Source organism: Phycodurus eques, chromosome 1 (genome assembly GCF_024500275.1).
Source record: "Phycodurus eques isolate BA_2022a chromosome 1, UOR_Pequ_1.1, whole genome shotgun sequence".
NCBI classification, from domain to species: Eukaryota; Metazoa; Chordata; class Actinopteri; order Syngnathiformes; family Syngnathidae; genus Phycodurus; species Phycodurus eques.
In genome coordinates, this window is record NC_084525.1 from 40,184,117 (window position 1) to 40,208,360 (window position 24,244).

At 41.5% G+C, this 24,244-nt stretch overlaps 1 protein-coding gene across 9 annotated transcripts in view; it reads right to left on the minus strand.

Moving 5' to 3' along the window:
- The window catches only part of LOC133410396 (peripheral plasma membrane protein CASK), an 80,018-nt gene that overhangs the window by 53,854 nt on the left and 1,920 nt on the right, over nt 1–24,244 (minus strand). For all 9 annotated transcript variants that reach the window (XM_061691595.1, XM_061691604.1, XM_061691551.1 and 6 more), the window contains exons 2-4: nt 18,226–18,338; nt 4,084–4,189; nt 2,276–2,353 (exon numbers count right to left, since the gene is read on the minus strand). In XM_061691595.1, the coding sequence (XP_061547579.1) occupies nt 2,276–2,353; nt 4,084–4,189; nt 18,226–18,338 (297 nt within the window). The remainder of the gene's footprint in view (nt 1–2,275; nt 2,354–4,083; nt 4,190–18,225; nt 18,339–24,244) is intronic.

Here is a 24,244-nt window from a genome sequence, read left to right on the forward strand (position 1 = left end):
GTTTTTTTCAATATTTAATTGTCTCAGTTTGAAATCCAGATCAAACCATGTTCAAACATCATCGTGGGGTCCATAATACTTATTTACTATTTATTTATAATGTACACCCCACTTTCATATTTTATGTTATAGTCTGGCATAAACAATAATGCCTGATGTGTTGGATTAACAGTCCATATTTCACATTTCCCTCATAAAGATGATCGCTTAAATTCATATTGCATCCATATTGGGTTAACGCTGTTTGTGAAAATGAGTTAGTATTAAGTGTCTTTGAGCGATTAATCAATTTTATCGAACAATTCAAGTTAAGGCTGCAAGATATTTTGTTTCAGCATCGTTATTGCGATGTATGTGTGCGCAATAGTCTCATTGCAGGGTCTGCTGCGACGGTGTACTGTAATAGTACAGTGAATCAACTGTAATATTAAAAGTGACCAGCTGAGGGACCTGTTGGGACATATGATTATCAGATTAGCACCCATGTTACACTAAATTATACTGCCACAAACAACACATGGAGCAGCCCAGTGTGTTGTATACTCATCTCCTTGTATGATAACTATGAATGAGGGCACAAGAAAGAATGTACACCTGCTGCATTTCCTATTTCACTCTTCAGAATGAAACTACTGTAGGCAGGCACGCGGCAGCTCCATGAATGTGTGAGGTGTGTTCAGGGACACTGGATAAATCACAGTGAATGTGTTCTTTCTTTCAATACAGTAAATAATTGTAAAAATTGATTACTAAGCAAAGCAATTTCATTGATATAGCGCATTCCATACACAAGGTAATAATCATTTAAAACAGAACAAAATAAAAAATAAAAGTACAATTAAAACAGTGTACAGTGCAAGAAATATTTAAAAGTGGAAGTGCTCTAAAAAGCATGAGAATAAAGAAGAATTTTTAACCTGGACATAAAAATATTCACACTTGGGGCTGACGTCACTTCTGTTGGCAACGTATTCCATTTCTGTGCAGTATAATAGCTAAATGCTGCTTCACCATATTTGCTTTGGACTCTGTGCTCCACTATTTGACCTGGGTCTGTCGATCTCAGAGCCCTGCTGGGTTTATATTCCATTAGCATTTCTTTCATGTATTCAGGACCTAAACCATTTAGTGATTTTAGACCAGTAGCAGAACTTTAAAATCTAATCTAAAGCTGCCTGGGAGCCAGCGTAAAGAATTGGAGTAATATGCTCTGACCTCTTTGATATGATATAAATTTGATATATGTTGAAAGTCAGTTCGGAATCTATCAGTACACCAAGGTTTCGGACTTGGTCTTTGGTTTTTAAAGAGTGACTCCAGGTATTTACTAACAGCAATCCTCTTTCCTTTATTGCCAAAAACAATTCTCAGTTTTGTTGTGGTTAAATTGAAGAACATTTTGGCTCATCAAGTTATTTATCTGTGACACAACACCTCAATTGGACTATAGGAAAATTATTTGTATCAGAATACTTTAGTTGAAACACTGTACGATCACACTGTGATAATATAGAATTTATTTTGTTTTGGAATATCCATCCATTTTCTGAGGCGCTTCGCCCGCGACCACTAAGGTCGCGGGCGTGCTGGAGTCCATCGAAGCTACCATCATCAGCAACATATTGGGTGGAGAGAAAAAAAAAAAAAAAAAAAAGAAATTTAAAAATTAAATATTAACTAATAATTTTTGGACTGGAAGACTTGGTTAAATTTTTTTAATTATGAAGTATGAATTGAATAAGTTCATTTTTGGAATAAGAAACTGAACTTTGAACAAGTTCGTGTCGAAAATGAACTTTTCCAACACTGATCCTGTATTGTTTCACATCGCAATATATATCGCAGGTTTAAAAAAATAAAATAATCGCAATGTAATTTTTTTCCACCCCAATATCATGCAGCCCTAATTCAAGTACATTTGTTAGGAAGATGCAAACAGAGTGGAGCTAGTTTACAAAAGGACAGGCAGTGGTGCTAAATTTAGTGACTTTACTGCAATATTTACCCCTCTAGCGACTTTTTTTTTGTTTGTTTTTTTAAAGCGACTAGCTACTTCCTATCGTCCTTTTTTCCCCCCCACTCAATGACTGATGATCACTGATTCATGGTAAGGTGCCATTACCAATAGGCTCATTGATTAGCTTTTTTATCCATAAGCTGCTTTGCATTGACCTTTTACTTTTTTGTGCATGTGCAATTTTCACCTGGTAGCCACTCTTTTGATAGGAATCCAACACACTTTGGTAAAAGAGACCTCAGATGATGGGCGCCTTACCTGGCCACAGCCTCACTGTACACAAATCCAGCATCAGCTCTCTTCACGATTTCAAAACAGAGATCAGCTCCATCCATACTAGGAGTAAGAGGATATCAGTGTGGTTACATATAGGCTTTAAGCAATTATTGATGGCAGACTATAAAAGCACAAACCAACTGGAAGATCTGCAAAGTGTTTTGAACAGAATGCATCACACAATCTACATCAGAGTGCATTTTATAGGCACAGTCCATAAAAACTGCAACAGCAAACAAATTAACTATGTATCATATTGGAAATTATATTGCAGTAAAATAGTGATTTCCAATTACCGTATTTTCACGACCATAAGGCGCACTTAAAAGTCTTAAATTTCCTCCAAAATGGACGGGCGCCTTATAATGCGGCGCGCCTTATGTGTGCACCGAGTTCCGAAATCTGCAAATGTTGTTGTGTGACTTTAATGAGCGCTCCGCTTGACTGACTGGGAGCATTTCCTGCCGACACGCTGCTTATATAGAGGAAGGCGGACGTGACTGAGGACAGCATGCGGACGTAAAGGGTGCGTGTGACAGAGGATGCTAAAGACACGCTCCCATTTGGTATATAGTTCGGGTATGTGCATCGGTTTGGCTAAGGACCCCCGAAAATGGCACCTACGAAGAGACACGCTTACGAAGCACAGTTTAAACTGCAAGCTATTAGTTACGCGGAGGAACATGGGAATCAAGAAGCCGCGAGAGAATTCAAGATCAACGAATGCATGGTTCGCAAGCCAAGGAAGCAGGAAAACGAGCTTCGCCAAGTCAAGAAGACGAAGCTGAGTTTCCGCGGAAACAAGGCGAGGTGGCCCGAGTTGGAAGACCAACTCGAGCAATGCATTAATGATCACAGAACAGCCGGGAGAACCGTCTCTAGTCACCATTCGACTGAGTGCAATAACTCGGAGCTTGCCATCATTCCGGGAGGCTTGACGAACCGCTGGACATCCGTGTAAACAGGGTGTTCAAAGTGAAGTTGTGAGCGGCGTGGGAGCCATGGATGACAGATGGTGAACACAGCTTTACTAAGACTAGGAGGCAGCGCCGGGTGAGTTACTCCGCAATTTGTGAATGGATTGTGGATGCTTGGGCTAACGTGTCTGCTTGCACTGTTGTTCGAGCTTTAGTAAAAGCCGGCATTGTTTCTGAGGAGCCGCACGGCAACGAGACTGACTCTGACAATGACGAGAGGGAACCTGGCGTGTTTGATGGAGAACTTGCCCAGCTGCTCATTTCGGATACAGAAGATGAAGACTTTGATGGATTTGTGGATGAGGGTTGATAAAAAAATAACGTGAGTACATTGTTAAATACTTCAATAAAGTACAACCGAACTCAGTTTTGCTCCCGCTGCCTTTTTAAAAACATTGTTTTAGCGTGCATGCATGCTACCGTATGTTTTAAGCAAGCGTATGTTTTACCATGCCTGCGCCCAATAATACGTTGCGCCTTATGTATGTGTTAAATACAGAAATAGACCCCGTGACTAAGACTGCGCCTTCGAATACGTTCCGCCTTATGATTGTGAAAATACGGTATCTTCTAAAATGAAAATTTCCCCGAATTATTATCATTATAACAGTTTATCATTATGCAACTATAATCAGACATTCTGGTAGGTATGCAAGAACAAACACACTATACCAGTATTAGCTGTTGACACACAAAGGATGTGGGCGAGAAATTACAGTCATTGCCTGGCAAAGGCTTAAATCTGTCTTTCAGACACTTCAGCTGCTAAATATGGAAAATTTCACGGGTTGTGAGAGTGACGCACACACTTACAATTCAAACACCATGTAGAGCATGCCATCAGAGCTGTATGTCTCCAGCAGCTCCACAATGTGTGCATGTTTCAGCATATGGCAGATGCTGGCCTCTCGCTTCAGATCTGATAAATGAGACAGGATGTGCTGTGAGTCTTGGTAAGCAATGCCAGACTGATTTTAAGTCGTTCACAATCACTTATAAATCAAGAGACTCAAGACATTGTGAACAGTCGCCAAGCAAATGAATTGATGTAAACATTAACACACAATCTAAGCAGAATTTAAGGAATTAAATAAAATCCAATAATGCAAATGTTCTAAATAAATGCAATTTACTGTGACAATATTACAGTATTCCATACGGACAGACAAGATACCGTTCAATAATAACGTAGTTCATTTTTATTTCACCTTGCAGGGAAATGGCAGATATTTTGTACACCACCATTCACAATCACTTATAAATCAAGAGACTCAAGACATCGTGAACAGTCGCTAAGCAAATGAATTGATGTAAACATTAACACACACACACAATCTAAGCAGAATTTAAGGAATTAAATAAAATCCAATAATGCAAATGTTCTGAATAAATGCAACTTACTGTGACAACGTTACAGTATTCCAAATGGACAGACAAAATACTGTTCAAAAATAATGTAGTTCATTTTTATTTCACCTTGCAGGGAAATGCAGATATTTTGTACACCACCAGAGGGGATGAAAGAGGATACACTGTACAGTAGTACAGTACATTTAACCATAGACATACAGGATAACACCGCTTTGAGCAGGTTGGCCCATACAGTGGGTACGGAGAGTATTTAGACCCCATTAAGTTTTTCACTCTTTGTTATATTGCAGCCCTTTGCAAAAATCATTTGAGTTAATTTTTTTCCCTCATTAATGTACACACACAGCACCCCATATTGACAGAAAAAAATTTGACTGTTGAAATGTTTGCAGATTTATTAAAGAAAAACTGAAATATCACACAGCCATAAGTATTCAGACCCTTTGCTCAGTATTTAGTAGAAGCACCCTTTTGAGCTAATACAGCCATGAGTCTTTTTGGGAATGATGCAACAAGTGTTTTACACCTGGATTTAGGGATCCTCTGTAGTTCTGTCAGGTTGGATGGTGAACAGCCATTTTCGGGTCCCTCTAGAGATGCTCAATTGGGTTTAAGTCAGGGCTCTGGCTGGGCCATTCAAGAACAGTCATGGAGTTGTTTTGAAGCCACTCCGTTATTCGAGCTGTGTGCTTAGGGTCATTGTCTTGTTGGAAGGTTAATCTTCGGCCCAGTCTGAGGTCCTGAGCACTCTAGAAGGTTTTCGTCCAGGATATCCCTGTACTTGGCCGCATTCATCTTTGCTTCGATTGCAACCAGTCGTCCTGTCCCTGCAGTTGAAAAACTCTCCCAGAGCATGATGCTTCCACCACCATGCTTCACTGTTGGGACTGTATTGGACAGGTTTCTGGTTTTCTCCACACATACCGCTTAGAATTAAGGCCAAAAAGTTCTAACTTGTTCTCACAACACCAGAGAATTGTATTTATTACCATCCTTCAGGTGTTTTTAGCAAACTCCATGCGGGCTTTCATGTGTCTTGCACTGAGGAGAGGCTTCCGTCGGGCCACTCTGCCATAAATCCCCGACTGGTGGAGGGCCGCAGTGATGGTTGACTTTCTAGAACTTTCTCCCATCTCCCGACTGCATCTCTGGAGCTCAGCCAGAGTGACCTTTGGGTTCTTCTTTACCTCTCTCACCAAGGCTCTTCTCTCCCGATTGCTCAGTTTGGCCGGACGGCCTGTAGGAAGGATTCTGGTCATCCCAAAAGTCTTCCATTTAAGGATTATGGAGGCCACTGTGCTCTTGGGAACCTTAAGTGCAGCAGAATTTTTTTTAACCTTGGCCAGATCTGTGCCTTGCTATAATTCTGTCTCTGAGCTCTTCAGGCAGTTCCTTTGACCTCATGATTCTTATTTGCTCTGACATGCACTGTGAGCTGTAAGGTCTTATATCGACAGGTGTGTGGCTTTCCTAATCAAGTCCAATCAATATAATCAAACACAGCTGGACTGCAATGAAGGTGTAGAACCATCTCAAGGATGATCAGAAGACATGGACAGCACCCAAGTTAAATATATGAATGTCACAGCAAAGGGTCTTAATATGGCTGATATTTTGTTTTTTCTTTTTTTAATAAATCTGCAAAGATTTCATAAATTCCGTTTTTTTCTCTCAATATGGGGTGCTGTGTGTACATTAGGGAAAAAAATAACAACTGATTTTAGCAAATGGCTGCAATATAAAAAAAAGAGTGAAAAGTTTAAGGGGGTCTGAACGCTTTCCATACCCACTGTATATCATCATATACCATTATATACAGTAGATATAAAATGTCAAACACCCCTGTTCAAGTGCTGGGTTTTTGTGAGAGAGAGAAAATGAGACCAAGATAAATAATTTTAGAACTTTTTCCATTAATGTGACAACTCAATACAACTCAACTGACAAAAAAATAAATAAATAAAACTTTCAGAATGGGGAAGTAAAAAAAAAATAAACAGATACAGTAGTTGTGCAAGTGTGTACACTAGGGCAGGAATGGTCCACAAAATCCACAGTTTGATTCGTATCTCGGTTTTGTGGTGATGGTTTTCAGTTCGATTCGGTAAACATCGATTCTTAAGAAATTTTTCTTGTATATTTTGTATATTTATTATTTTTTTAATCAATTACTTTATTTTTATTCAACAGAAATATATCTTAGTTCATCTTTGCCAGCAGCATTAAGTGACAGGCAGAACAATTAAATGTGCTTCCATTGGATGGCAAAAGGTAAAACAAAGCTTTGTATCCACCTGTTACTCTTCATATAACAAAATAAGTTGACTTCCTGCAAATATATCAGCTTTGTGTTCAACTAAACAAGCCCAGATTTCTCACTGAGTAAAGTACATTTGTAACAACACTAGAGAAGATTTCCGTATTCATAAATTTTATGACATTTTTGTGTGGTGATTAAACGTGAGATTTTTCAAATGTAAGTGCCTTGTCTCAACAAGTCTACTGATCATGCGTGAATGAGCTCGGCTTAAACTTCATGTTTATTAGTATTGATATATGCTTCTAGTCAGGTCCATAAATATTGCGACATGAACACAATTGTCATTGTTTTGGGTCCAACCACCCCCGCAGTGGAGTTGAAATGAAACGAACAAGATGTGCTTGCCGCAGACTTTCAGCTTTTTAGTGTATTTAAATCCAAATCAGGTAAATCAATGTAGGAATGACAACAGTTCGTGATTATGATTTTTAAAGGCTTCCTCGTTACATGCTAGCATCGCGTATCCTCAGATGAAGCAAAGTTACCGTGTTAATGGAAAAAAACTTCAGGCAGTCACAAACATTATTGCAACATCACTGTCGTGGTGGTATTTGGAAAAACACGTTGCTTGAGCCATTTAAGTCGGTGGGGGAAGGAGGGTCGTCGGAAAGAACGGCTGAGTTGTACGGGACGTCGGGCTAAGGAGCGGCCAAGCAAAGGAACCAGAGATCTTGCGTTGGAGAGAAAAGACATATCGTTTGACTGCGGTTATTGCCTCAAAAGGTGGTGCAACAAAATATTAAGGGTACCATCATTTTTTGTCAAGGCCTTTCATGAGTTTGTTTTTTTAAAATAATCCTATTGAACCACAATTCTAAAGCAATGTCCAATTTTCCTTGGTTGCTTTTCATTAAAATTGTATTCATTATTACTTTTGTCAGATTCAAGTTATTTGACACCACTGTGGGTTTTCCTTCTATTAACCCTTTCACTGCCAGCCGTTTTCTGAGTGGCCAACTCCATATTGCCAGCCGTTTTAGAGGATTTTGACTGATCTTTCAAGGCTTACAGAATATTGATTTCTATGGCTATATAAACATGGAAACTACCAAGAGAAAGATTAAACTCTCTCATTAGGAAAGAAAAGTTTATTTCTACCTTTTTCGGTTATTTAGTAATCAGCAGTTGAACATAGATAAGTTTCACCAAAATATCTGTTTCGAAGTAAAAAAAAAAAAAAAGAGAAAATGAGCTGTGTGTGAAAAGATGCATGCGGGGCGGTGCGTATGACGCAGCGCGAGTGGGGCGGGCACATGTAAATTTGCCTCCTTCGCCCGAAAGCTTGAAGCTGGGACGAGTTGAACTTAAAGCCAGATTTGCATTGTGACAGCCAATCAGCATCGAGAATGGACTATGGCACACACAGGGACCTGTGCAGTTGTTGAGGAGAGGAAAATGGAGGAGGTGATTGTTGCAGTCTGTGGGTACTCTGAGCTGTTTGACACGACATGATGATATTACCGGGATCGAGCAAGAAAGGAGCAGGCTTGGAAAATCGTGAATGAAGAAAGCTGGCATAGTGTGTATATTCATTTACTTGTTTACAGCTGTTGAACTTTGAACCAAGATAACAATAGCATTTGCCAAATCTGATTACACAGATGTGCACCATTTATTTATTTCTATTTACAGATTAACTTTATCGGACAGATGAGGGGTACCAGGTGGAGGGTCAAGGAGAACAGACACACATCAAAGACTGCCTGGGGGTATGTACATAAAACATTTGGATTGAATTTTATAGGGTACAAGTGTACTACCTGTATCTGCAATTATGGTATGCTTTTCACAATGAGTAGTACTGTATTCCATACTTTCCCGATTGTGTTATTTTATTTTATTTTTTTTGTCTCGGCTTGAAATTTTATATTTTAGGTTATAGTCAAATGGTTTGGGTTTAACTACTTATCTATGATTGATTCTTGTGTATTATGTTGCTGTCTTTTATTGTTAATGTATTAATTTATATTGTTTTAACCCAGTGTATGTGACATTAAGTGACATGAAAGGCACCCAAAATCAAATGCATTATTGATATAATTAAAAAATATAACCTTTACTGCTTTATATCACAAAATGTTTCCATTTCATACAGGAAAATGTAAACGGAACAGAGGAATTGAGGAGGATATTGATTGGATTGAAGGAGCGTACAAACGACCTCACTGCTAGGATACAAGCATGACTCCTTCCTTGAAAAGATTGCCACGAGAGTGGAAGGAATATGTAAACTTTCAAATTCATAAATTAATATATGAACAGTGCACATTTACTCTAAATTTCGACCAATTGGATCAATAATGTCCAGGTGGAAATCTTTTCCAGGAAGGATTCAGGCTTTTATACTTTTTTTGTTGTTGTTGTTATTGTTGTTGTAGATAGCTGTTTAGTTAAGGTTTTTTGCGTTTTGTTTTTTTAGAATAAAACCACTTCATTTTACAAATTTTTATCTTTTACATTTTCCAGACAAAAAATAGTTATTACATACATAACCTTATGTGCCTTACCTTATGTCATGATGTCAGGTTTAGTTCAGTATTTAACTGCCGTGTACAAACAGTTTTGTTTCCTTACCTGCTAAATGCAGTCCATACATTTTACAGTCTAGCTATTTCAAAAGTGATGCTTTATTGCCTCACAATATAATACAATCAATTAAATACAACATATCATGGATAAAATACTGTGTACAGTGAACCCTCGCTACTTCGCGGTTCGACTAGCGCGGATTCACGACTTCGCAGGGTTTTTAAGTTATATATAATTGACATTATTTACAGTACCCATCTATTTTTTTATTTAATTTTAATTGTTACTGCTAAGTAGTGTGTAATAATGCGATATCCTATATGATTATCCTATGAATAATATGATCGAGGGGGTTTTAAAAGGGCAAAATACACGTTAAATAATTAAATCAATGGGGTCTCTCTATTTCGCGGAAATTCACTTATCGTGCCCGCGATAAACGAGGGTTCACTGTATAAGCAGACAATGTTTAATATGATATACAAATGAATTGTTGACATGTATACAAGTAGGTGCAATAATTTTGGTGGTGATAAAGTAATATTGCAGGAATTTTGAAATGTGTGGGTGGCTCTTGGGAACTGGGATCCGGAGCTGGCAGGGGCGTGGAGGACCATGTGCTTCCCAACCTGTGCTCCACAGCAGAAAGAAAAATCCCACCGCTCCTCAAAACTCTCAGATATTTTCTTCCACTCCTCTGCGGTGGGCACAGCCATGAAGTCATCCACCAGGCAGTCTCAAATCGCTGTTGCCACATCAGGGAATATCGTGGAGCCCCCAACACGGAAAATAGTGTTTGCCATGGTCCTGAATGAGTATCTGCAGCACATTAAACCTTTAAATTGACCACAGTTGTTTTAAAGATACTATAGTAGTCTAGATACATAAAACACACATACGTACTGGCAACAAATGCTTAGTAGACTAAATAGCGTGCACGTGACTGAGGGAGGGAGCGATCGGTGAAGCTAAGGAAGTTGGCAAGTGAGCTAATGAGCTCTTACCTCCATTGTTTCTCCCCGGTGCATCAGGGGAGTTGATGCAGAATCCGATGAGTCCAGGTCCGGCTCACTGTAGTCAGCATCGGACCTTTTAGGCGAGCTCTCAGGCAAACAACACGGAAGCTCACCACGTGACCTCGGTTGTTTGACGGCGCTTTTTTCAAACTTTCACCGCCAAAGCGTCATCCTTATTTTGCCCCCTGTGATCGTCATCCATCAGAGATGCTGACCTCTTACTTTTGTTGTCCCTGGAGACACACTGCTCCATTGTACTTCATTTTTCTTTCTAGTTTTTCTCATGTTCCACACTCTGCTTTGGCCTCTCTCCCTCTTTTCATTATATTGACTGATCGTTTATCCTAGGCGCTGCTGCCATCTGCTGGGGGGTTTTATGGCAAAAATATTTTTTTATTCAATCTTCAAAGTCACAGTGGAGCTGCGCCAGGCCCTTTTCAACCCCAATTGAAAAACGTATTTGACGGGTTTTTTCGTTATCGGCGGGCAAAGTCCGGTTTTAAATGGACGAGTTAATTCGTCCATAGCAGGAAGAGTTAACAGAGGAGCACCAACAAGTTTACCCACGTGTGTATATCATTTTCCTATCATATGCTCAACTCTCTCACACGCTCTCATGTGAAACAGCTTATACCCCAAAATTTGTTTAATGGCTAATTTTCTTTACTGAATTTTTTTTTATTAGGGTGTCATCGATTAAAATGATATAAACACAGCGGGCAAGTGCCACATCCTTGCAATCCTCATGCATGAACTCAAGAAAAGTGGCTAAATGCCCCAAAACTGTCACCAATTATCACAGAAATTTACATACACATCTCTACTCATGGCAGCTTCAACTTCTGAAAATATTACAACAATCAGCCCAATGTTTTAGATTTTATCGATGTTTTGCATTATTGTGTCAAATTATTGTGTATGGAGAATAAAACTGCGGTCCATAAAATCATAAATACCAGGCCAATGATATTTTCAGGTGTACACTCATAAATTGTGGTGAAAATGGGGCGCAGCTTTGGGACATAAAGCTCTTTTGGCTGGAAGATTGATGCCCTTGTCAGCCGACATTATGACAGCAAGCCAAAGTCATATTGCCACCTACAGAAACGCTTTTGTGATCTACAGGAACTATATTGGAACAATCTAGAGGCATTTGTGGTGTAATCAATACAAAATTGAGCTGACGAAAGCAGTGTATATATGCGGAAATGAATCTACAAATCACTTGCTTATGTGGAAAGATCGAGGTGGGTGATGTGGAAACAAGTCCATAAAATCAAAGACCAGGCCTAGTGTTCGGATATTTTCTGGTGTAATAATGATGCTATCAATACAAAATTAAGATGACATACGCGGAAATGAATCTAACAAGAATTACCTCGTTGGCCGTGGCTGTCTTCTTCCCTCGAGGCATTTCAACGGTCCATTTTTTTTCCAAACAACAAGCCTTCCAACAAGTTTCCCAATCACTATTTTCACTCATTATTGTAAATAAAACATCCAGGCTTTCAATACAGTTAACAATTACACCGCAGAATACGTAGAAGTTAAATGAGGAAATGTCCTCAACCTCTGTCATCTACGTGTCAGGCTGTGACAGGCTGACGTGTCCAAAATGTGGGCAGGCTAAAAATCAAATATTTTACAAGAAACCTAAAATTAGTATAGAGTCAATGTTGAGGAGTATTTTTTTCTGCAGACATTTTTAAGTCCAGAACTAGGGAATAAGTGCGAATGTTCTCACCACAAACCAGTGCCTTTAATTGGGCATTTGAGAGGCGACGGATGCAATTCACAAAGAAAAAGGTTCTGACAGCCATGCAAGTCAGTATCGGTGGCCGATATCAACAGCCTTCATAAGTACCAGATACACTGAAATAAGGCCGGCCGGCATCAGCCCAATACCGATAACTGGTATCAGTACTCGCTCATCTCGGATCACAACTGTTGAGTTCTTTGCAGTTTACAACCACGACTGACCTATTGTCAAGCAGAACAATGGAGCCGTTCCCATCCTTAACAATTCACGATATTGACGGGGATTTTAAAATCAAAAGTCAGTGCTTGCAAGTTGCAGCCTAATGTTACTCCCTTTTATGCATAAACTGTATTTGCTTCCATTGAGTTGCACTTTGTGATTGCATTCTGTAATAGCATACTTATTCAGTTAACCCTGGTGAAATTCTTTTTTTTCAAATTTTTTTTGAATTTTTTTTTCTTATTGATCCCTTTGTGGGGCAAAAGCCAGTACAAACTTTAGACCGGTCCCAAGCCCGGATAAATGCAGAGGGTTGCGTCAGGAATGGCCTCAGTCTTAAAACTTTTCCAAACAAATATGAGCGTTCAGCTAAAGAATTCCATACCGGATCGGTCTTGGCCCGGGTTAACAACGTCCGCCCCCGGCACCGTTAACCTGCAGGGCGCCGGAGGAAATTCAGCTATTGTGGGTCTAAGACGAAGGACAGGTGGAAAGCGGTTTCTTAGGCAGAAAGAGAAGCGGAAAGCTAAAGTCTAAAACTGAATGTGGGGACTTTGAATGTTGGGACTATGACAGGACAATCTCAGGAGAAATGATGATTAGGAGAAAGGTTATATATTGTGTGTCCAGGAGAGCAGGTGGAAAGGCAGTAAAGAAAGAAGTTTAGGGGCAGGGTTTAAATTATTTTACCATGGTGTAGATGGGAAGAGAAATGGAGCAGGGATTATTATAAAAGTAGAGTTAGCTAAAAATTTCTTGGAGGTGAAAAGGGTATCAGATCGAGTGATGAGGCTGAAACTTGAAATTGAGGGTGTAATGTGATTAGCGGCTATGCCCCACAGGTAGGGCCTGTGGGGCATCTGATGACCCACTGACAACGTCCCCCGCTACTGACCAGCATTCTCCTGACCTTTCCTCTCACTAACTCATATTCCTCAGTCTAACTTCATTGCATGACTGACTTACAGACCCGCTAATGAAGGATTTTCTTAGACCTACTGTAAGATGTGAATTTCTAGATAATTATGAGGTTGTTTTTGTAAAAACATGTTAGACTTATATAATTTTGATTGCTCCATACTATTTGGGTAATTGTTGGTTACTTGGTGATTAGTAATGTTTAGTAATTTTCCTTTTATATGTGAATAATAATAGATTGTGTTATATTATCAAAAGGGGGAGCTGAGTTGGAAAATTTGTTTCATATACCACATTCTATTCGTTTTATACAAACCCAATTCTAATGAAGTTGGGATGTTGTGTTAAACAAAAACAGAACATAATGATTTGCAAATCACGTTCGACCTATATATAATTGAATACACTACAAAGACAAGTTATTTAATGTTCAAACTGATGAACTTTATTGTTTTAAGCAAATAATCATTAACTTGGAATTTCATGGCTGCAACACGTTCCAAAAAAGCAACGTTTGGGAACTGAGGACACTAATTATAGAAGCTTTGTAGGTGGAATTCTTTCCCATTCTTGCTTGATGTACAGCTTCAGCTGTTCAACAGTCCGGGGTCTCCGTTGTCGTATTTTACGCTTCATAATGCGCCACACATTTTCAATGGGAGACAGGTCTGGACTGCAGTCTAGTACCCACACTCTTTTACTACAAAGCCACACTGTTGTAACACCTGCAGAATGTGGTTTGAAATTGTCTTGCTGAAATAAGCAGGGGCGATGAGGAGGAGCAGCGGCTCTACTCTGAGATCCTCCCGGATGACCAAGCTTCTCACCCTCTCTCAAAAGGGACAGCCCAGACACCCTGCGGAGGAAACTCATTTCGACCGCTTGTATCCGGGATCTTGTTCTTTCGGTCACGACCCACAGCTCGTGACCATAGGTGAGGGTAGGAACATAGATCGACCGGTAAATTGAGAGCTTCGCCTTTCGGCTTAGCTTCTTCTTTACCACAATTGATCGATACAAAGTCCGCATCACTGCAGACGCTGCACCGATCCGCCTGTCGATCTCCCGTTCCATTCTTCCCTCACTCGTGAATGAGACCCCAAGATACTTTAACTCCACCACTTGGGACAGGATCTCATCCCCGACTGGAGAGGGCACGCCACCCTTTTCGGACTGAGGACTATGGTCTCAGATTTGGAGGTGCTGATTCTCATCCCAGCCGTTTCACACTCGGGTGCGAAGAACTCCATTGAGAGTTCTCCAAGTCCACAAAGCACATGTAGACTGGTTGGGCGAACTCCCATGCACCCTCGAGAAACCCTGCCATGGGTGTAGAGGTGGTCCACTGTTCCACGGCCAGGACGAAAACGACACTGCTCCTCCTGAATCACCGTTGGGGTCCACCAACGGGTTCGGGGATTGCCGCCACGACAGGCACTGACCACCTTACGGCCACAGCTCTGGCCGGCTGCCTCAGCAATGGAGGCGCGGAACATGGTCCACTCGTACTCGATGTCCCCCCGCCTACCCCGGAACATGAGCAAAGTTCTGTTGGAGGTGGGACTTGAAATTCTTTCTGACAGGGGATTCTCCCACCATCGGAGCCAACTCACCACCAGGTGGTGATCAGTTGACAGCTCTGACCCTCTCTTCACCAGTGTGTCCAAGACATGCGGCCGCAAGTCCGGTGAAACGACCACAAAGTCGATCATTGAACTGCGACCTAGGGTGTCCTGGTGCCAAGTGGACGTGTGGACACCCTTATGCTTGAACATGGTATTCGTTATGGACAATCCCTGATGAGCACAGAAGTCCAATAACAGAACACCGCTCGGGTTCTGATAGGGGGGGCCGTTCCTCCCAATCACGCCCTTCCAGGTCTCACTGTCATTGCCCACGTGAGCATGGAAGTCCCCCAGCAGAACGATGGAGTCCCCAGCGGGAGCGCACTCCAGCACCACAGGTGGCGAGCCCATGGGAAGGAACCCACTTAAATTTTTCACTCTGTTATATTGCAGCTATTTGCTGAAATCATTAAGTTTATTTTTTCCCCCAATGTACACCCAGCACCCCATATTGACAGAGAAATACAGAATTGTTGAAATTCCGTATTTAATTTTTTATTTTTGCTGATTTTTTTTTTTAAAAACTGAAATATCACATGGCCATAAGTATTCAGACCCTTTGCTCAGTATTTAGTAGAAGCACCCTTTTGAGCTAATACAGCCTTGAGTCTTTTTGGGAATGATGCAACACTTGGATTTGGGGATCCTCTGCCATTCCTCTTTGCAGATCCTCTCCAGTTCTGTCCGGTTGGATGGTGATCGTTGGTGGACAGCCATTTTCAGGTCTCTCCAGAGATGCTCAATTGGGTTTAAGTCAGGGCTCTGGCTGGGCCATTCAAGAACAGTCACGGAATTGTTTTGAAGACACTCCTTCCTTATTTTATCTCTGTGCTTAGGGTCATTGTCTTGTTGGAAGGTTAATCTTCAGCCCAGTCTGAGGTCCTGAGCACTCGAGAAGGTTTTCGTCCAGGATATCCCTGTACTTAGCCGCATTCATCTTTGCTTCGATTGCAACCAGTCGTCCTGTCCCTGCAGTTGAAAAACTCTCCCATAGCATGATGCTGCCACCACCATGCTTCACTGTTGGGACTGTATTGGACAGGTGATGAGCTGTGCCTGGTTTTCTCCACACACACCGCTTAGAATTAAGGCCAAAAAGGTCTAACTTGGTCTCACAACACCAGAGAATCGTATTTATCACCATCCTTCAGGTGTTTTTAGCAAACACCATGCAGGTTTTCATGTGTCTTGCACTGAGGAGAGGCTTCCGTCAGGCCACTCTGCCATAAAGCCCCGACTGGTGGAGGGCTGGAGTGATGGTTGACTTTCGAGAACTTTCTCCCATCTCCCGACTGCATCTCTGGAGCTTAGTCACAGTGATCTTTGGGTTCTTCTTTACCTCTCTCACGAAGGCTCTTCTCCCCCGATTGCTCAGTTTGGCCGGACGCCCAGCTCTCGGAAGGATTCTTTTTGTCCCCAACGTCTTCCATTTAAGAATTATGGAGGCCACTGTGATCTTAGGAACCATAAGTGCATCAGAAATGTTTTTGTAACCTTGGCCAGATATGTGCCTTGCCACAATTCTGTCTCTGAGCTCTTCAAGCAGTTCCTTTGACATAGTGATTCTCATTTGCTCTGACATCCACTGTGAGCTGTACGGTCTTATATTCCTAATCAAGACCAATCAGTATAATTAAATAGCTGGACTCCACTGAAGTTGTCGAACCATCTCAAGGATGATCTGAAGAAATGGACAGCACCCGATTTAAATATATGAGTGTCACAGCAAAGGGTCTGAATACTTATGGCTGTGTGATATTTCAGTTTTTCTGTTTTAATAAAATGGCAAAATATCAACAATTCAGTTTTTTTTCTGTCAATATAGGGTGCTGTGTGTACATTAATGAGGGGGGGGGGGGTGAACATGGCTATGGCTGCACTATAACAAAGAGTGAAAAATATAAGAGGGTTCGTTGAAAATTCACAACAAAATCTGTTCCTTTTCTTTATTTCTACAATCCTCGAAAAGGCTTCATTGGTAAATTTTTTGGGCTCTTTTTTATTATTGGATGCGCTGTCTGGTGTAGCAGCAATGTTACTCAACTCAAGTGCATTGTTGAAATGTTAAATAAAGAGTTTAAAAAGAAAATAAAGCATTTCAACTCGAGGCGCAGGGCCGCAAACGCCCACCTTGGCGCAGCGTTGCGTTTTGAACTGCATGAAACCTCCATTCAAAATGCAGTCTAAAAAGGCTGTTACGGATACATGCACACACGGTGTGTGTTGAGTCCGGCGTTGAACCCCAGCGACTGCCTCACCGTACCCAGGTTAAGAACCACTGCTTTAAATATTTCACTTTGACTGTGGTGAACAAATATAAGTAACTTTTTTAAACAAATTATTGAAATAAATGGACTTTCCCTCAATATTAAATTCTTTTGGCACATACCTGAATCAAATTCAGTTTATGCTGCCAAGCAAAATAAAGAAATAATTTTGAGAAAGAAAAAACAGTTCTCTTCATGCACAAAACTTGTACCAAAAATGTAGCGAACCGTGGCCCAAAAAAATGACGTACAGACCATACCATAGGTTACCTGTATCATCTCCCCTCCTCCCGCCCACCGTATGCAGTCGCCGGATAGCCTTGTCTAATGCTCAAAAACACAGAAACATTGATTTTCTTTTTTGTGAAAGGTCATGTGAATATTTGATTGGCTGTTACTTTTGCGACATTGCAACATCATGCAACAGTGATTTGCACTAAAACCAGTGGCTGACTCATAAAAACAAGTTCAGTCAGCTTTTACCGTGTTGCTCTGTGTACGGCAGGTTTTAGAATCGTGAAAATAACCTACAATTTCCGATGATTTATGTTGATTTCAATATTGTAACGACCCCAGTCTCCAGAGATTGTTAGCATTTCTCCTCCCCAGAGTCATTTCCCTCTCTCGCTGTTGTTACTGGCCCCCAACCTGATCCCTAACAGGCATTCCAGATGGTAGATTGTGTGAGCCAACGCACACTCACATGCCTATTATTTTAACATGCATGCAAACACACGAGGTGGGTCCTGCCCCTTCAACCTATCTGACACACACAAAATTCAGATTTGGCCATCAAAGTGTCATTTCTGGAAACTTCAAATTCAGTGCCCATGTGTCCAGATTGGTTGTACCATGCCCATATGGTGTTCCAGGTGCACAAGGCCCAAGGTTTAAATATAAGCACGGCAACAAGGTCTGCACACTTTCTCACCTTCAGTGCTGAGGCCAGGGCTAGAGGTGAAGCTGGCCACGTCGACGATCTTTACAGCAAACTGTTGGCCCGTGTCCCTGTTGATGCAGCGGCGCACCACACTAAAGGGTCCCCTACAATAAACACAAACTTAATCAGACACCTACGCATGAGTGTGTACGTAGTCAGAACTCTTGTGTTCATAATGGTGTGCCAATAGCAATGTGGAAGGTTTGGCATATGGACGTTTCTCCATACTGTTGCCAAGAGAATTTCAGAGCAGTAGTATGCCACACAGCTATAAATACTGAAATAAAAGCATTAGTACAGGGACATGTGCAAGGGAGACCACAACAATGGTAGCAAAGGAGATGGCGGATATTGTTGATGTGCTTGCTAACATGCACTATATTGCCAAAAATATTCACCTGCCTTGACTCACATATGAATTTAAGTGACATCTCATTCCTAATCCATCAAGTTCAATATGACATCAGTCCACCCTTTGAAGCTATTACACCTTCAACTCTTCTGGAAAGGCTGTCCACAAGGTTTAGGAGTGTGTTTATGGAAATTTTGGACCATTCCTCCAGAAGTGCATTTGTGAGGTCACACACTGATGTTGGACGAGAAGGCCTGGGTCAAAAGGCCTCTTTATACTCCCACGCTCGCACTGCCAACAACGCCCGTATTGCATCACGTGACCGACGAATTGGCCAACGCGGACCCGCTGCGTAGCTTCACGCGCACACGGCAAATATTGTTGCTGCGGGGAGATCATCTCTCGTGATTGGTCCATTTTAGTCACATGCTGTGATGACATACTCAGCGTGCCCCTTGGTTCGACATACCATCTACGTCGCTGCCATAATTAAACGTATCATCTGGTCATCTAGATCCATTTGTTCTCGGAGACACTGTTCCACGGTCGCCATTGTTGTTGCTTTGTTCCTTGTTACTGAAAGGAAAGTAAAAACGGCTACCGGAAATGACCAAAAAAATGCAGAGGAAACTCCACCCTGTGGTGTCCGAGCCAATACCACCCGTAGCAACACCCCCGACTGGGAGGTGAATAGCAGTAAATTTTTAAAACTGCGCGCGTGGGTTGCGCTCGAGTATAAAGGCAAACTACGCGCGGGACGGCCGCAGTGACGGCCGCATTGACGTCAGCGCGGTCGCCGCATAAAGAAGCCTTAAGTCTCCACTCTAATTCATCCCAAAGGTGTTCGATCAGGTTGAAGTCCGGACTCTGTGCAGGACAGTCAAATTCATCCACACCAGACTCTGTCATCCATGTCTTTATGGACCTTGCTTTGTGCACTGGTGCACAGTCATGCTGGAAGAGGAAGGGGCCAGCTCCAAACTGTTCCCACAATGTTGGGAGCATGGAATTGTCCAAAATCTCTTGGTATGCTGAGGCATTCAGAGTTCCTTTTACTGTAACGAAAGGGCCAAGTTCAGCTGCTGAAAAACAACCCCACACCATAATCCCCCCTCCACGAAACTTTACAGCACAATGCAGTCAGACAAGTACCGTTCTCCTGGCAACCCAGACTTGTCCATCAGATTGCCAGACGGAGAAGCGTGAATGTCACTCCAGTAGCCACGTGCTTTACACCACTGCAGCAGACGCTTTACATTGCACTTAGTGATGCATGTCTTGGATGCAGCTGTTCGGCCATGGAAACCCATTCCTTGAAGCACTGTTCTTTAGCTAATCTGAAGGCCACATGATTTGGAGATCTGTAGCGATTGACTCGGCAGAGAGTTGGCGACCTTTTCCCACTAAGCGCCACAGCATCCTTTCCATCAGTTTACGTGGCCTACCTCTTCATGGCTGAGTTGCTGTCGTTCGCAAACGCTTCCACGTTCTTATAATACAGCGGACAGTCGACTGCGGAATATTGGGACCTTGGAAATGTCACTACTGGACTTGTTGCACAGGTGGCATCCTATCACAGTTCCACGCTGGAATTCATGAGAGCAACCCATTATTTCACAAATCTTTGTAAAAACAGTCTGCATGCCCATGTGCCATATTTTAAACGCCTACAGCAATGGAAATGATTGGAATACCTGATTCCGATTATTTGGATGGGTGAGCGAATACCTTTGGCAATATAGTGTAGTTTGGTATGCAGATGACCTATTGAGTGCAAAAGTAGACAGCCATTTACCATTTACTGTGTAGAAAAACCTGTCAAAAGTACATTTGGTGAGTTTTTAAAGTTTCCTCTGATTGCCATTTCTCTCTGAACCATGTAAACAAAGTATTAAGTATGTGAACAGTTTGGTCAGCAAAACGCTAGATCCCACGAGATACCGTGGTGATGATCTGACAACTATATTGACCTTTGCCCACAGGGGGTAAAGTGCTATAGCATCTGTGCATCCCTTTGCAACAGGATCTCAAAAATTCTGGCTACAAGCCAGCGAGTGGTCTAATGGAAGTTGCTAATATGTAATGTCAATAAAACTCATTACTGCCATCAAGTAATGAGGGTTGGGCGACACTGCCTGCTTTCATGCTTAAATCCCATTTGCAATCATGACTAAATAATGGGGAATGCATTGAAAATCAATTTACAAATGGGGAAAACTACATGCAGCAGGGGAAGAGGTATTATTTACAATGTATACATCAACACCTAATTTAAATGTATGATATGAAATGGTCTAGTCATGCCCACTAACTTATGCAGGAATCAAAAACACAAGTGTAAGAAAGAACGTGTGTCTGAGGGAGTGCAGAGGCCACATGTCATGCTGACATCACCGCAGCTGTGGGTTCATATAAAACGTTGACATGATCTTCACATCGGGACAACAGCAGTCATCAAACACTTGCCAGAATTTAACAAATCATTACAGCGGTCTCCTTTATACTTTAAATCTAAGACTGGGTGACAGGCATTTTTGTTGTAAACTGCTGTGCTGGACATGAGGGCACTTTCCTTTGAGCGCCTCGATTTCCTGTTCAAGCCTAAACAGACAGAACATGTGCAGCTTCAGACTCAACATGAAGACAGAGGGGGGGAAAAAAATAATATTATTTTGCTTTGAGCTGCAGTTTTGCGTTCCCTCACTGTGGCTAACATTAGTCACTGTGTTAGTGTGGTCCAAACAGCAGAAGTAAATAAATGCTACTATAGATGGTAATCTGCTTGAGCTGAAGTCAGATCTGAATGAAAGCAATTTAGAGTTCTTCAAATATACTGTAAATACAAACGGATTTTTAAATGTTCCTACTGGTACACTGTTGAGTAAAAGCACTCTACCTACCTATATTTTAAACGACTCTACTCCTCTATACAATAGGGTTCAACTGTTTTAATACGAATTTTATAAAAACTCCCTTTGTCCCTCTTTGTTTGACTCTCTTGGAACTGCCTCTGTGAAACCCTGCACAACTTTGACAACTTACACTGGAGACCCTTTTAATCTTGTACCTTTTTTCTGTGCAGGAAGTTCGTAAACCCCTTAAAACATTAGATCATTAAAAAAAACCTTACGGTCCAGATTTGATAGATCCTTACTTTTTAAAACTGGCAGCGGACTTTGTAGAAGAGCTTTAACAATCCTTTTTTAATGTCACAGTAGAAATAAAAAAATTATAAAGCTTCTCTTTGGAAATCAGCTTTTGTCCTCCCATTATTAAAAGGGAGTGCCCCCTGCAATTTTGACAAATTACAGCCTAATATCCAACCTCTCAATTTGTGCCAAAATTCTAGACGCTCGTTATTGAGCAAGTAAAGGAGTTTTCGTGACATCAACAGGTCAATCTGGCTTCAGAAAAAAAAACTGAGTACCGTCACAGCAGTAATTAAACTGGTAAATGACATAACTGTCGCACAAAAACCAACACTGCACATCCTTTTTTATTGATTTTTCAAAAGTGTTTGAGACCATTGAAGACGATATTTTAAATATTAGCTTGCATCACTGTGTATTTTCAGAGCAAACAGTTGCTTGGTTTTCAAATTACCTCAGCAGAAGGTCCCACTGCATTAATTAAGATGGTATGTGCTCTTAATTTGTTACTGTCCACAAGGGGGTACTACAGCATTCTGTATTGGGCCCCCCCTTATTTGTGATTTGTATCAATGACTTAAGGCTTCTTTATGCTCGTGCGGGCAACGACCGCGCTGACGTCACTGTGGCTATCCCGCGCGCAGTTTGGCTTTATACTTGAGGCCAACCCACGCGCAGCGTTTTGAAAATATGCTGCAGTTCTCCAAGTCGGGGGTGTCACTACAGCTGGTATTGGCTAGGACACCACAGGGTGAAGTTTCCTCTGCATTTTATGGCCAATTCCGGTAGTCGTTTTTACTTTCCGGAACAAGGACCAAAGCAACAACAATGGCGACCGTGGAACAGTGCCTGCCAGAACAAATGGACCGAGATGACCAGAAGATGCGTTTAATTATATTGTAAAAATCAATCAAGAAGGCGAAGGTGGTATGTGCGGCTGAGTAGCTGAGCACGTTATCACAGCATATGACTAAAACGGACCAATCACGAGAGAACATCTCCGCAGCTTTCTGCGCGCGGCTACAATTTGTGCCATGTGCGCGTCAGGTGCTGAATAGGGGCCGTGCGGCCCAATGAGTCGGTCATGTGATGCAATGTGGGCACTGTCGCCCGCAAGAGCGTGAGAGTATAAAGAGGCCTTTAGGTCTAAATGCGTCTGATGCAAACAACTGTGATTTACTGCTATGGATCAACTCTATTTCAGGCTGTCGAATCTTTGCAGAAAGCTTTTCTAGCTGTCCAACACAATTCAACTGAAAGTTTTTTTTCCTCAGTGAGGATAAAACTAAGCTTATGTTGTTTTCTATCTGTAAAAAACTGCCTCGGATGATTCCCACAGTGTCCACTCTTGAGGGCGATGAAACAGAGGGACACAATATGTATAAATACTTAGGTGTCTTAATTGATAACTCGCTCACTTTCAAGCCACATATAGAAAATCTTAGGGAAGGCAGTTTTGCATTGATATGCAGCAGATAAATGTGTGTGACAAGTGCAATGTTCCAGTGAGCATCAAAGACAAAGGAACAGAATGAAATCTACAAATCAACCAGATATGTCTCGTACTCCCACCCAAAAAATAAAAACTGCAATTATCAGGTTTCATTGTCCCTACTGGAGTGAGAGATAAAAGACCAAACTGGGAAAAAAGTGATGCTGCCAAGGACTGCTGACATAATTTTTACCCTCAGCCTCAAGGCCATCCCACTCTGCTGATTGATCTGCTCCCAGACAGGCTTCCTCTCACACATCTGGGCTCAGGAAAAATTATCCCTTCTTTTTTCCGGAAACACAGAATCTCAAGACACCAGAACTCAACACATTGATCCATCAACTTAATTTTCACGAAAAAAAAAAAAATTTCTAACAATCTTTCCCTGTAATAGCCTGAATTCCACAGCAAAGTTACTGCAAAGCTATCACCGCCCACTCTTGTCTTCTAAACCAAATTCATTCATGAACTAGCTTGTGGTACTTAAGGGTCGTTTTCCAGGGCGTTCCTTGAATTAGTGACCAAAACAGGAACCAGAAAACACAGGTAAGCTGCAGGGCCTTGTGTCTAAGTGACCAATGTGCAAAACTACAGTTGTAATTAGACTTTACACCGATTTTATCGGCCTTATTGATATCGGCCAATAATTAGCATTTTATGCTGATCGGCTGAAATGTCATAATTCGCCGATCCGATCAACCGCAAAAGGCGTCATTGATCGGCTCCATGAAAGACATTTACTCCGAGTCGCCATCTTGCACAGTATATTTGAATCCAACAGCTATTTTATTTTTAGCCTTGTCGCGCGTCTTTTGACGTATACCTGTAAATATCTGACGGTCAATAAAGTTATTTTAAAAAATTTAAATTAAAAAAAAAATAAAAAACTGTCAGCGGTGTGAAACAGACACCCGTCTGAGACAGACAACACGTAATGCCCGGATCAGGCTACAAGACAAATTTGCTCTTTCACGCTTGCACTATGTCAGACTACTGTGATAAAACCAGATAGCACCG